The sequence below is a fragment of the Lupinus angustifolius genome, chromosome LG12 (genome assembly GCF_001865875.1).
Source record: "Lupinus angustifolius cultivar Tanjil chromosome LG12, LupAngTanjil_v1.0, whole genome shotgun sequence".
NCBI classification, from domain to species: Eukaryota; Viridiplantae; Streptophyta; class Magnoliopsida; order Fabales; family Fabaceae; genus Lupinus; species Lupinus angustifolius.
Genome location: NC_032020.1, coordinates 16,748,351 through 16,763,262, shown reverse-complemented (window position 1 = coordinate 16,763,262; position 14,912 = coordinate 16,748,351). Strand labels below are relative to the sequence as shown.

Here is a 14,912-nt window from a genome sequence, read left to right as displayed (position 1 = left end):
GCAATCCACATAAGATTACTCCATCTATCATACCCAAAAAGTACTGAATCTTAGAGACCAAAAGGTTTTGCCTATTTATTCATTATTATTGTTAAGTCCTTGTAAACCACTATGCAATTGATTTTATTGCATATTGGCCTTCTAAGTTAACCAGATCATAGATTCATATTGGCCTTCTAACTTAATTATTAGCATAGGCCCACATTACACTACAGGCTTCAAAAAGCGGATTGCTCACACTTCTTCCTCCTCAACAAAACCATAAAAAGGAGGAAAAAGAAAAGATTCTAGTTCATAATGTATATTCTTTTTCCCAATATAATACTAATAGTAACATTGTTTGGATTATTGCTCATCAAAAAATCAGATTTCAAAAAGACTCTCTCTTTCTTCCAAATCTGTTTTATCATAGATATACCCTTGGGAGATAAACTCAATCATTTGTTCAACTGTGTTGAACCTTATTGATTCTAAAATTAGAGAAACATTGAACATAACTAAGTCTTTTATTAGAAAAAACCCAATATTAGTCTACAAAATGGATTAGACATATATATTCCACTCTCAAGAATTTAGTGCCCCACTACTTAATTGTGTTTCCTATTAATAAATAAAAATTCTTTTACCCATATCATAACCAAGGTCTTCCCAAAGCAATATTCCAAATTCTGAATGTGATAGCTTACTTAAATTTGTCATCTTCCTCACTGAATCGTTGCCATCATTAGCTCTCCAAAAATAAGGAAGAAAATCTTATTTAGAAAAGAGTGAAAGGGTTAGAATCATAGAGACCTCTTACTCATCTATCATTAAACTTTTAATCTAAGATTTGTAAAAAAAGGAAAAGCAGGATCATTATGATAAAGAATTTGATACGTGAAGTTAAAGAAATGTTAATTTGTTCAAAGTGTTAAAGGTGATGGAAATCATACTTTTGGAATTATTAAAGTACATCCAAGTAAATAAACATTAAAGCAATAAGCTATAGGGTTGAGTGATAAGTTATTGCGTTAACAATTTTAAGTTGCTGAATAAAGAAAAGGAAACATAGGGATTATTACAATATCCATGGCTAAAAGGATAAAATAAGAGACCCTTTATGTAATTCACATTCTTTATGTTATTTTTATGATAAGGTTTTATTTTGAATTGGTAAATAATTCAGATGTACTGAGTACATGGTAGGGTTAGGACTCAAATAATACTGAAGAAAAAAATTGGGCCGGCCAAGTAGATTGTACAATTAACCTTGATTGAAAGCAAACTAATGTGGTGCTTATAATTAACATAAAGAAGTAAGAATATAAAACCTTGTAATATAATGTTTCCAGTGTGCACGTGTCGTCTATTCAATGGTCCTACCAGTCATGTTAAATCAAATCAATGGACAAAACACTTAAATCATTAGGGTTAATTTTGGGTACAAAAGCTTGAGTAGTTTTGTGTGGTTTTCATAATCTCAAATTGAAATTAGATTCTCAATAATTATGATGCTATAATTTTAATAGGATAATTGAACATATCAACTTGATTTATACATGATACACTACGGACGGATATTGTGGGCAATAATAACCAAGGAGAGGTTACATTCTTTGTGGCATATTTTATGTAACTATATCTCATAATCAAATACCTATAACTCACTTTTACTTTGCTTATTTTTTTAGTATTGATACTTTTATTTTACTCACAAACTATTAATATCAAAAGAATTTCGAAATTGCCTTGGGTTGCAGTGAAATTTGACTGTTTTAGACATTGAAGTATAATTGTCTCATTTTAGTAGCGAACCACAAGTGATTCTCTCGTATCAATTCGTGGTTCTTTTATGAACTGGTTAGCTTTAAAGAACGAACCAAATTTTTAGTTATAGTTTAAGTAAAAGAAAAGAAGAATAATTGGTAATATACACTTACTTATATGAATAAGTTATGACAAACAATAATTTTTTTTATTCTTGGTCTTTCTCTTATAGTATTGATTCAAACCTCTAATAAGCAGCACTAGAAACGATTATACAAAAAACTATAGAAATCCTACTGAATATACCTCTAGTATACTAATATTTGATTGGATAATATTACGTACCTACCCGTATCAAATAGAAACATGTATTAGAGGAATATGGTTTAAGACTAACTTTACCAGGTTAAAAGTTTGGGAAGAAATATTAACTTATCACCACCTTGAACTCAAGATAAAAATACTGTCAAAGAAAAAAAATCAAACGTAAATTATTCGAATCACACTTTCAATTCTACAATATTAGAGTCACTTTCAGTAGTACTTGATTGGTTGATTTGACTACAGACAATCATGCATAGATATTTCTTGTATAATTTGTTATCATCAATCACCCAAACGGATAAAGCCATAAGCAAAATTAGTGACAGAATGACACACATAATTTATTCCATGTGATACGTTGCTGGTGTTTAATTTGTTATAAAATGATGAACTGTGGGCTGAATTGAGCATTTCACGTGAACACGATATCTAATATTTACCTAATGAGTTTAATATCCATAAGTTATCAATGCAAAAATTTATATATTAAAGTTAACGATTAAATATGAATGATATATTAATAAAAAAAAACATTTGAACCATAATATAAAACATTATTCCAGCATTGCGACAGAAATGTCTTTGTAACTTGGGCTACTATGTTGTAGCTGCTTGAGGACAGTCTTTTATCTATCCGAGGAAAGAAAAACAGTGTTGTTTTGCTTTGTATAGAAAAAATTGAGTTGTAACCCGATACCCATTGTTTGATTATGTATGTCTGGCATATCACCTATACACGTAGTCACATAGCACTAGACCGACAGGGATAGGACATTTTCATGAATTCAGACCAACCTAGACTGTGCACAAAAGATCACTGCAATCAGATTTCTATATGCATCTCTAATTCTGTCCCATTGTCAAGGACATTTTCATTACAGTTTCATTAGTGTTCCATTTAGCATATATGCTTAACACATGAGTCCCTTATTTGGGTTAGAATAAAAGGTGACTGGATAGTTTGTTGTGAGTGAAAAATATGTTATTCATTGAAATGTTGAGTTGGTTAAAAAATATACTTCAGGATTGATGATTTCACAAACAAAAATGCTTAGCAATAATGTATTAGCTAAGGTTAAAGATGCTCTAATATCCAACTTAATTCATGTGTCAAATACCTTGATAGAGAAAGTTTTCCTTTTGGTTACTGGTCTGATTGACTGGCTACTGTTCATGTAGGCTGAAGAGGTGTCACATAGGACCCCGGTGGGGATCAGTTGTCCTCATTCATATCTCAGCATCTTTATTATAATAACATAAATTAATATTTTTACATTATTCTCTTAAATTGGATTGGCTATGTATATGAGGACAAAATTTTCTTGTGACATAAGGTACTTCGTGACTCTATCTATTTTGATGTGATTCACGTATACACTTACTCAGCATCTTTATTGTCCCAAATAAATGAAATAATGCTTCCAAGTTTCCTGTTTCAGTAGAAGAATTTACCAGTCCTGTTCATTGGTAGGAGCTGGAGAACACAAATGGAGGTTGCATACAGAACTTTAGTTCTACATCATATTCTGAATATAAGTAAAAATCCCACTAGTTTGCTTGCTTAAAAGTATGATTTTAATTTATGATCATGATTGTTACATGTTTCTGCAATTGTGCATAATTACGAGAAAATGTGACAGATATAATCACAATAGTGTTACCCAAGATGAGCAAAATCATAGTTGTAGATTGCAATTAAAACCTTGTTTCTAAAATCTAATGACATATCAAATGAAATGAAAGAAAGAAACTATTGCCAAACAAGATGAAGAGAAGAAAGAAACAAGGGTGAAGATTGCTTTATACAGTACACATTAATGTCCCCATCCCACTTTTCATCTTGCCCTTCTAATTATATTTTTTGGTAGTGACCTACTACTTTCCTTGAAGAGAAACAAAGATGTTGAAGATGAAAATGAGACTAATATCATGGAAATTAATGTTCAAAAAATTGAAAATAGGTAAAAATAATAATAATACTAGGACTAGTTATAAATCCCAAGGCAGTGATAATGTTGAAGAAGCCTATTGGCTTCCCTAAGGCCACTGAAGTAAGCTCCATGAGTTGTAGAATAATGGGTTCTGTGAGTTGCTTCCCCAGCAAACAAAATTTGAAGTGGTGGTGAAGCTAAAGGCTTATCTTTTGGCAATGGTTCTGCCATTGCATCTAAATCATCTCCACTTGATCCCACTGCCACATAACTGTATGAGCCTAAAAATAAAGGATCTGTTCCCCATTTGGTCTTCAAAACTTTACTGAATTTCACTCCATATCCTTGAGAATTATCCTCAGCATTCACATTACCATTGGAAAATTTATGAGATAGAAAGCTTGAAAGTGTGGTTGAAACCCCTTGAATGATCTCTTCATCTTTGAGTGACTCAAGTGCTAGTGCTTCTTTACCAGCAAACCAAGATAGGAGGACACTGGAATTATTGTATATGGGACAAAGGGTAGCAGTTCTCCTCATCCACCAGGGTATTTTCTTGTGCCTCATCTCAGATTGAGGTGAATGAAAAACCATTTGCAAGGAAGGGAACCACCCTTCAGAGTGTTCATTTTTTCTTTCATGTGTTGGACTCAATTGCATAAATATCTTATTAACAACACCAAAACCAAGCCTTGAAATTGCGTCAGCCTTGAAAGATGGCAGAGGAGGATAGAACATACCTGAATCATCATGAATAGCAGCTTTTAGTACTCCTAGTGAAACTGTGATAATGACATGATCAGCTGACATAACTGAGCCATCATTGAAATGTAGCTTCACAGGCCTAGAACAGTAACCATTTTCCACATTCATTGGCTCATGGTTTTTTCTCTCAGGCTGCCATTCAATCTTTGTGACTTTTCTACCTAACTGAACTGTTCCAGGTGGTAGCACAGAAGCTAAAGACTCAATTATGCTCAAGTAGCCTTTAGCAATTGTGATTTCTTCACCTGGAAACATTTGGTACTCACTTTCTGCTCTATAATCTAGACTCAAAAGGTCACCAGCGGATGTATATGTCCTCTGAGCATTCTCATGCATTGCAAAGATTCCTTCTTCAAGCAACTTCTTGCTCCATTTCCCATACCCTTTGAGCTCCTCTTGCTTCTTTTCTAAACCTGAACTCCAGTAACCATCAAGGCCTTGTCTGAGAAAAGAACCAACACTGTTGCTGACTTGTTGGAAGCTTTAGCAGCCAGCTTATGATAATAACTGTAAAGTTCACTTTTTTCAGTGTCTGAAACTGAATCACTCAGCTTCATCCCTTGAGCATGATCCATGAGAGTATTGAAAAGCTTAGTAAAAGGGTCAACAATTGAAGGGTTTAGGATGAAGCCACCTTCAGCAATAGTAGTAGGCTCATCTAAGTTCCCATCCATGCACTCCCAAGGCTGGTCAGACTCCAATGAATGAATTTGTTGAGCAATTTTGTGAATTGGGCTGCCTCCAATTCCATGGATCCATGTAGCACCCATCTCTATCTTATCACCACAAAACTCTGAGGTGTTGATTCTACCACCAAGCCTTGTTCCACCTTCTACAACATACAACTCAAACATGTCTTTTGAGGCTGTTACAGTATGGAGCTTGTTAGCAGCAGTAAGACCTGCCATTCCTGCTCCAATTATCACAATCTTTGGTTTCTTGACCACCATTTTGTTGCTACCTAACTATCTTTGCTTGTGTTACTCTATCACAAAGGCAAGGTGAATAAAAAGCAATCAAAAGGGAGTAAAATCAAAATAGAGTGGTACAAAACAATACAAGTGGTGTAAACTGTGAAGGTGAGATTTGAGTAAATGACAATGAATTTATAACTGGTCTCTGCTAGTGTCACTAGATGGGACTCTTTTGTACCACTTGTTTTTGTACAATAAACAAGTGACTTTGTTATTTTGTTAAAATTCAAATGTTTATGTATAAGTTACATCCCAAAATAAATAAATTGAAAGTAACATAGCCTACAGGCAGCAATTACTAGGTTACAAAATCAACACTCAGCAGATAAAAAAATATAATCAGTTATGGGGCTTGACTTGCCTTTTCCTATAGTGACATCTTTTCACGCATTATAATTTTGTAACCCCTAATAAAGACGAGTCTACTTTTTTTTAGCCTCTATATAACTACAATTACTAGTAAAGTGGCTCAAACTTTAGTCTCACTTTGAAATTGCTATCTCGAAGGGTGATAGAGCCCATTCTTCATATATTCAGCCAACCCCCACTGCCACTACTGTCTAGGAGTTAAATAATAATTTGCAACATGACAAGAGGATTGAAAGAAAAACTACATGGAAAAACAAAAAAAAACACAAACAAAGGTTGATAGTGGTTTTCACGCCCCCTATACTCCTCCACATCGTTTGTCCTTATTGCAAAACAATGATCTGAAAGCAATTCCGGTGAGTGGTGAAATAGATTAGTTTTACATACTAAAACTAAAAAGTGGAGAAGAAGTAATTAATGACATAAACACAAATAATTTTGACCTTTTACAATATATTTGCCTGCTTTCTACCTTTGTTGAGTAAGAGACAAATGATCAAGACCCACATCTCACCACAATTTGACAGTGTGTGAAGTTATTTTAACCCCTTAAGTTCGTGGTAGACATATATCAAGAAGTTATTAATTAAAAAAATCGGCTAAAATAAGTGCCACAAGAAAAATCTCCATTCTCCCCTCTTTTACCGTCTTTGAGCGGAAAATGATGTTTGTTTTGCTTTCTTCGTGGAATACGTGAAAGGAAACAAATGAGACTCACAATTTCTACTTATGTCACTCTACGTGTTTTCTTTCTTTGACATTTCTATCATAAAACATCTATGTTTTCCACGTGATCCACATGCTACGGTTTCAACGTTGATGTCCAACATGTCTTTTATTAGGGTCCATTCGGTGTATTTCTTGGTTTCCAGATTTAAAAGCTTGTCAACCTTATAATTCCTAAGCAGCACTTCACTATACATTCACCACTTTTGACATACAACATCATCAATCACTGGTACAGACCATTGTTGCCACCAATTGATGAGGGCAATGGTGCAAATTACAGCCAAGACAAGGTGCTAGTGGTCATGGCGGCATACACATGGTGATGACAGCAATAGCGGTGACACTTCCTCAATGTGTGTGAAATTTTAATTCTTATAATGGGGTAAAGAATTAAAACCAGAAAAATATAATCTTAAAAAGAGCAATTTAACTGTTACCGTTACCACTATTAGTTCATCACAAATAGAGTAGGAACAGATCATGTGGTTTATTAAGATCCAACAATGTAACTTATATTGGACCTCCATATACATGACGTGTTTAACAAGCTAACTTCAGCATTTTAAAATGTCGATTTAGTTTTGAAAAGTTGAGCTATTGAAAAGGCCTATTTGACCCACTAACAAAATAGACATAAATGCACATTTTCAACCGCAGAGAAGTCAAGCTTAAAAACTACCATAGCAATTCATAATCTTGATCATCACACCACCAAACACTGTCAGTGATAGATTAACAACACAAGTTTCACTGATATTAAACTATTACGTCTATGATAATTTTTCATTTAAAGCTGCTTAGCAAAATTGCATCTAGTTCGATATTCAATGGTTAGACATAAACGCCAGAAGCAAGTAGGAGGAACAAAGATCCAAAACCCTGCGAAGGAGATGGACACATGAGCATAAGTTTACAATATCATACCAGTTCCATGCCAACCAAGGACTGAAGAGAGCTAGAGGAAAAATAAACACTACATACCAAGAAGACTGATGCTACTGCTGCAGTTATCAGCTCTTGAGCAAGGGAACGGGTTTTCCGGGAAGTGGTTGCTTCATAACTGTAAATGACACATCCATTTGTTTGAAAGAATAAAGAGGAATTAAGATAGAATGATAATTTATCAGCTGAGCATTCATAGCTCATGAAACTCGAGCATACAGGAATACAGAAAAACTTATGATATCATTAACACTGCAGTGATCATCCGCATGACTAATACATCCAAAAATCACAAGCCGAAGTCCATGCTGAACAATTACCTATCAGTCTATCACCAATACATCACTAGACCAAAAATAACATTTTGATAGAATATAGCTTATTGACTCAATCAGAAAACTCAGCTAGCTTATGGGAGTCTACTTCAAGTAACTTTCCAAAAGCTATAAGTTCTTCCAATGATTCATGTATTGTTTTTCCCCTTTTAGTTTTTAAGGAAATAACAGTGTTTACCCCAAAGGCCCGAAAGCAATATAATTTACATGTTATTGGCAACAAAAATGCTTTGGAATAGATAGTATGGGATTTTTTAGAAGTCCTGGATCTGCCCTATGGACTTGCACTCTTTCTTACCAACTAGACTTGCACTCTCCCCTTCCATTTCATACTCAAATCTCGACTTTATACTCGATCCCTCCTACTTAGAGCACGATACACGAAAATGATCACATTTTCTGATAACCTCCACAACACATGGGCGACCCTGATAAGTGATAACCATCAACCTTGCACCAAAACTACTACAAGTACTCTCACACTCTCACTACTTAATAGCTATTGAAAGATAGTCAATTGGCCTTAAACTAAATTGAATAGTCAAGTTTATAAGACCAGAACGCTATATCCCTTAGGTTAAGTCAAATTCGTATGAATATTAATAAATCTTAAATGATTTGGAAGGTAATTTCAATTATTGATACAAATCATTAGAAATTGAGATCGAAGAGTTCTTACATGAAGAAAAAGGCAGTTAGGGCGAGACCGATAGCGAGCGTGAAGACGGAGAGGGTCGGGTACCACGCATCGGGCACAGGACTGCTGATCGGTTTCGAAGCCTTCAACACCAATAAATACAACAATATCAGAGAAATGAGTAATTGAAAATCTTACAAATGAAATTGAATTGGAATTTTGAAGTGATAGAGGTTCACCATGAGAGAATGTTGATAGATCACAAGGGAAGATCTTGCACCTTCAGAACTTCAATTGCTGCAAAATGTGAATCGCCACGGTGATTCTACTCTATAAATATAAACTCGCTGAAAAATGTAAATCTACACCAGATGCAATAATTATAGGCCCAACTTGCAAGGCCCAAATTTATTTTGTTTTGCTCAGACTACTATAGTACTATTCCTAAATTCCATTCACACATGAATATGATTGGGATGACCCAAATGGTTTTGGGTATTGTTTAAATCTCACCCGACACCTTTTGAATCTGATAACACATATGGAAATGTCTATGTATATGTGGATGATAGTCAACATGTGAGCGAGTAAATATTATTAGAACATTGTGAAAATAACAATTTTTAACGCAAATTAAAAAGGCATTGTTTTGAATGGTTCAATTCTAGTAATTTTATTTGCAATACTATGCCACTCGATTTATTTATTTTTTATCCTTTGCATCTTATAGAAATTCTAACACCCTGACATTTTCTTATTTTTGGATGGATGTGTATAATTATGGGGCTAATGCACTCACTTCATATCTCATGAGTTAGTTGTTAATTAAATTTTCTAATTCGATTATATTGTGAAAATAATGTGGAAGCATAAAATGAATATTGTGAATTTTTCTCTTTATTTGATCAATGCATAAAACCTTATTTATAGTATATGAATGAGTAACAAACTTACATAACCAAACTAATTAACAAACTAATAAAACATATGTGTAAGATGTGTAAAATGTATAAAATGTGTAAAATATATGTAAGATGTGTAAAATGTATAAAATGTGTAAAATAACCAAACTTATAATACATGAATGAGTAACAAACTTACATAACCAAACTAATTAACAAACTAATAAAACATATGTATAAGATGTGTAAAATGTATAAAATGTGTAAAATATGTAAAATAGGTAAAATGTGGTATTGATTAAAGAAAAAACAAACTTCGAGTTATCGTTAAAGCATAAGATTTCGTCAAAATCAATCAAACTCCAATTACATACTCATACTTTCGGACCATAGAAGTACACAACCCAGTCAAACGTAATGTGAGAAAATAAAAATGCCACTTCTAACGGAAAAATAAATGTATTTCAAAAACTTTGGAAATCGAAAGAAAATTTTCTTGCATGTTCATCACTCAAATTTTATGAAAATAATAGGAGTTCAACATTAGGTTACATAAAAAATGCAATATGGTATTTAAGTCATAGTTCACCCATAAGATAGACTAGTCTTTTGAGTTGAGCTTTCTATATGTGTTTAAGTCATAACAATTGATATTTTTTTATTGAGAATTGTATTACGAAAAGGGTTATCTATAGATTGAACGGAGACATATTACTGAATACTGATAAGTGAGTGAAACCGCCAAAAGATCAAGGATTATCATTGTGTTAGTATCGATAGAGTGAAAGTCATCGTGGAAATCGACCATTAAAGGGGCAACAATATTAAGAGTCTCACAATGGGTAACATAGTAAAGTTAATATAGTAATTAAGTTATGAGATTCACTCACTTAATAGATTAGTCTTTTAAGTTGGAATTTCCACATGTAGTTGTTTTTTTGGTTTCCCACAGGTATCCTTATACTGGAGGCAATCCTGTCCGAACCGGGAACATCCACAGGTACATGGAGCTAACTCTTCCAGCAAAGATTTTTTAATCCACAAGACTCGAATCCGAGACATTGCTTAAGGAGAATCAAACATATACCACTTGAACCAACGTCCGTTAGTATTTCCACATGTAGTATGCCAAAGCCAAATGTGAGTTAGCCTCTAAATGAAACAACCCAAATCCTTATGCAAGTAGAGGACTATAACCACAAAAATAATTATACTTTCTCTCCCTCCACTTTTATACACTTCTTGATTCATCAAGAAGCTTTCTTTTCATGGCTCTTAATACATTTTAACATAGTATCAGAACATAATTATCTTCTGATAGCTTCCGCTTATGATTCCATGAAGGATTTCATGAAAAACTTCAACAATCAAGAACATGGTGGTGCTCTCTTTTTCATCTCAATGACTTTCATTAGTGTTATCTTGCTTCTAATATGTGACAATGCTACATGTGGTAAGACTATCTTGATTTCTTTGATTGCTCAAGCGTTGTTCTTTAGCATCCAATGTTTCTTTTCAACATATGGCTCTAAATTCTTCATTATTAACTTCTTCATCGACCTTCAAATTCAGATCAAAGGAGTTTGTTTTTGGTCTAGCATTCTTTTCAAGCGCATAAGCTAACTTCTTCATATCCTTAAGCTCTTCAAGAATGGAGTACCATGACCAATTTATCCTATACAAGATTATATCATTTTCTTATTCTTCATAATTTATCCCTCTTTCTTATTCATTATAGAAACATCTCATTAGGATCAAGATTCTGATTCATTCTCTCTCTCTTTAATCATCAATGGTTGGTTCGCTTCTGTTAAGCTCAGATATAACTTCTGTCATATATGGTTAAGCATTGGATGAGTAGCTTCTGTCTAGAATGGTTAAGTAAAGATATAGCTTCTACTATGGATGGTTAAACGTTTGAGGATATAGCTTTTGTCTTGGGTGGTTAAGCGTTGTTATTACTTCAAATCAAGCTTCAAATCAATTCCAAGTTGGAGAGTAAAAATTTTCACTCACCAGCTTGAGGGGGATATTAAGGATATATGATATGTTATTTTGGAAGATGATAGTTGGTTAGAAAGTTAGGAATTGGCAAGTTAGGTTTATGTTAGTTACTTACTTTACAAGTTTTCTTTTCTCTTGTATAAATAATTCATATTGACTCACTTCTTATTCAATCAATTCAATTCATGCAATGAGAATATTATCAATCTTTGTTTCTCATTCTTTTTTTTTAAGCTTTCTTTTATACATTTTTTGATTCATCAAAAAAAAATTTTTCATAACTTTTACCACATTTTAACAGACTGCAACTTGTACTGTACCTAATATGTACTCTGAAACACTAAAAAAAAGCAGGTTAACATTTCTAAAGTCTAAAAAACACCACCCAGAAATAAATAAATAAAAAAGAGGTTCAGGTCATACCAACTAGACCACGTGTGAACTTAGTCTTTGTTAATCAGGATTGAACTGACATGTTTATCTCTCCATTGGATATTTTAAATATCGAAGTTTAAAAAAGTATCTAACAAATTTTTTATTACGTTAGAATAAAATATTATTAGTTTAAACTTTAATAAAATTGCCGGAAATTAAACCTTTTTATCCAACCACTATTAGGATTACAACGATTTTCCATACGAGCTTGCTTTTTTGCACTATAATGTTATTAGAGCAGCAAACACACATGAAAGTGATTTTCATCACTAAGATGTACTTAAAAATATAAAATAATATTTTTAAAACCAATTCAAACAAATCTAAAATAAAAGCCCATGCCGCTGCTGGTGATTCATTATTTATTCTCTCATAATTGAAGTAAACATTCAAAAAAATATTCTCATCCATTACTATGAAAGCAAATAACTAAGAAATTAACCGGTACAAGGTTTTGTTGTCATATATTGTATAAGATTAAAGTCAATATCACCCTAAGAAATACTCTTCAGTCTTCACTAGAAAAACATGCAATCACTAAGAAACTAAAAATTTGTGTGACACCGGTGCATAGGATTTCTTTAGAAAATTAATGTAAATATGAAAGCGTATGACTCGAACGAATGGATGTAGTGTGGTCAATAAATAAGACAAACTGATGTACAGTGTATAGTATGAGCAAATAAAATTTAAAAAATAAGCATGAGCAAATAAAATTTAAAAAATAAACACGAGCATATAAAATATATAAAAAAAATAAGCATGAGCATGCATCACACCGGTGATTGCGTACGTCACATGCTTGATGACTAGCAAAAAATAGTTTTGAGGGTGGAGACATTTTGTTGCTTGATTTTTTTTCCCGGAGACTTCCATATATTTTTTATACTTTTGACTCATTCAACACATTTAAGTTTAATTTCAGATTTTCAAGTATCAAATTGATATGTATAAAATGAATTTAGTGATCAAAATGACCTTAACTTAATGTTACTAGAAATGTCTAATATAAATATTAGGCTTATTAATATGCATATTACTCCTCTCCGTACCAAATCAAGTTTATTAAAAGGTAATAATATGAATAGTAGTACTAAATTTTTACTTGCAATGCAGTTACCAGAAATGTTGACATGCATTTTGATTTTCTTTGTTATTTAATAGAACTACTGATATATGTATGCCATGGTCAAAGAATTGTGTGTGTAAATTAATAATTGAGCTTAAGTTTGGTGAGACACAACTTTACCAGACTAATAGTAATTATTTTGTTAACTAATTGAGTTTGACTGAAGTGCAGTGTGAACTCGTGGAATATGTAGCTACTAAAGAAAACGACAAAAGAAAGCTGTTGAACAAAGTAAACGTCAACATAATTTACAACAGAAAGGCTCATAGACACCTTCCACGCCTGTCATTAATATAATGTGTGTCATTTATATAATTATATCAATATATTATTGTATTAATTTTTAAATTAATACGATTATATATGATGTTCCATAATACATGGAAAATTATAGATATATCTTATAAAACCTAGTTTCATTAGCACATAAATAAATGAAGGTTATAGGAGTGACTCTTGTTATTTAAAATCTTAGTTATAGAGCCACTTTTAAAGCACCGATCATCTCTCACCATTACTAGAGTAATTACTAAGGAAACAATGTACGAGGCAATATCAAGTGCAATAGCCAAGTGGTTAACACCCTCTTCTCTTTTCATCTTCCTCAATCTTGTCATCGTTACTATATTTATCATCTCTCGTTTCATTGCACCTAAAACGCAAATTCACCACCCACCTCAATTTCTTCGCTCAACTTCTTTACTAGACCGAGTCAGGTCCTTTAATTATCAGTACTCACCCGCAGTTGAACAAACCGAGTCCACTCACCCACAACTTGTTCGAGTACCCTCCCTGTTGGAACGAGTCAAGTCCTTCGACTTCAACCTCTACAAATATCAACAACCACACCCACAAACCGAGCATGTCCAAACGGAACCTGAACATCGAACCCAAGACCTGGATAGTAACCTCACTAACCTGCAAGAACCGCAACTGACTCGAGCTCCATCGTTCTTGCAGCGCCTTCAGTCTATAAAAGTATCGCGTTTGTACAAATCGGAGTCGATACATGGAGAGAAAGAATCCGAGCCCGAAACGGTGGAGCAGTGGATGCCGGCGACGGCGAGGAGAGAGAAAACGAGGTTGAGAGAGGAGGAAGAAGGGGTGGACGCAAAGGCAGATGATTTTATAAAAAGGTTTAAGAAACAACTGAGGTTGCAGAGGGTTGACTCCTTTCTTCGTTACAGAGATATGCTCGAATGAATTAAGCTGGTATATTGATTGTAGTAATGAAGAACGAGACTTAATAGAATTTGGGAAAGATTAAAAGCTTCTTCATAAGTTTATCAATAATAATCAATGAGTGTGCGTGTCCTCAAATTTCTGTCAACTAATGTTTCAGTATAAATCTTATCCTCGCTAATCATTTATCATAGCCTCCTTTCTAACCTATCCAATTAATAATCCTCTCTTAATGAGAATTTTTTTAATAAATCATGGGTGTCGATTCTTTTAACAGTGTATTATCAATCTAAATATTTATACATATATCTTTAATATACATTTGGGTGTTCTTATCTTTTAATCGATGAACAAATTAAGTGGAGAGTGGTATATGTTTGCCATGTTCATATAGTAACAGATCAGATTTTTCAACTCAATATATTTGGATTCTCCAGCTCATTATCATTCTAATGTAAGTATTTAAGTTTTTTTTAATTCATTGCTAGGTTCAAACTTAATTGAATTA

General features: G+C 33.2%; 3 protein-coding genes across 3 annotated transcripts; 1 reads left to right on the top strand and 2 right to left on the bottom strand.

The window, feature by feature from the left end:
• Positions 3,837 to 6,306, bottom strand: LOC109362538 (probable polyamine oxidase 5). The gene is given in 2 exon segments (XM_019608389.1): positions 3,837 to 5,240; positions 5,243 to 6,306. Coding segments are annotated over 2 exon segments (1,659 nt in total). The 5' UTR covers positions 5,717 to 6,306; the 3' UTR covers positions 3,837 to 4,055.
• Positions 7,467 to 9,131, bottom strand: LOC109362539 (transmembrane protein 258-like). Its single transcript, XM_019608390.1, has 4 exons — positions 8,992 to 9,131; positions 8,795 to 8,895; positions 7,820 to 7,898; positions 7,467 to 7,717 (listed from the first exon to the last, which is right to left on the bottom strand). Exons 1-4 carry the CDS (start codon positions 8,992 to 8,994, stop codon positions 7,670 to 7,672), a joined length of 231 nt encoding a protein of 76 aa, XP_019463935.1. The 5' UTR covers positions 8,995 to 9,131; the 3' UTR covers positions 7,467 to 7,669.
• LOC109362069 lies at positions 13,730 to 14,516 on the top strand. The gene is made up of 2 exons (XM_019607636.1): positions 13,730 to 13,889; positions 14,001 to 14,516. The coding sequence occupies exons 1-2, from the start codon at positions 13,763 to 13,765 to the stop codon at positions 14,423 to 14,425; spliced, it is 552 nt and encodes a 183-aa protein (XP_019463181.1). The 5' UTR covers positions 13,730 to 13,762; the 3' UTR covers positions 14,426 to 14,516.

Coding starts and splice junctions, on each gene's coding strand:
- LOC109362539 (XM_019608390.1), bottom strand. Junction 7,899..8,794: donor CTAACTGCCTTTTTCTTCAT/GTAAGAACTCTT, acceptor TGTCATTTACAG/TTATGAAGCAACCACTTCCC. Junction 7,718..7,819: donor CAGTAGCATCAGTCTTCTTG/GTATGTAGTGTT, acceptor TCTCCTTCGCAG/GGTTTTGGATCTTTGTTCCT.
- LOC109362069 (XM_019607636.1), top strand. CDS start 13,763: ATGTACGAGGCAATATCAAGTGCAATAGCCAAGTGGTTAACACCCTCT. Junction 13,890..14,000: donor TGCACCTAAAACGCAAATTC/ACCACCCACCTC, acceptor ACCCACAACTTG/TTCGAGTACCCTCCCTGTTG.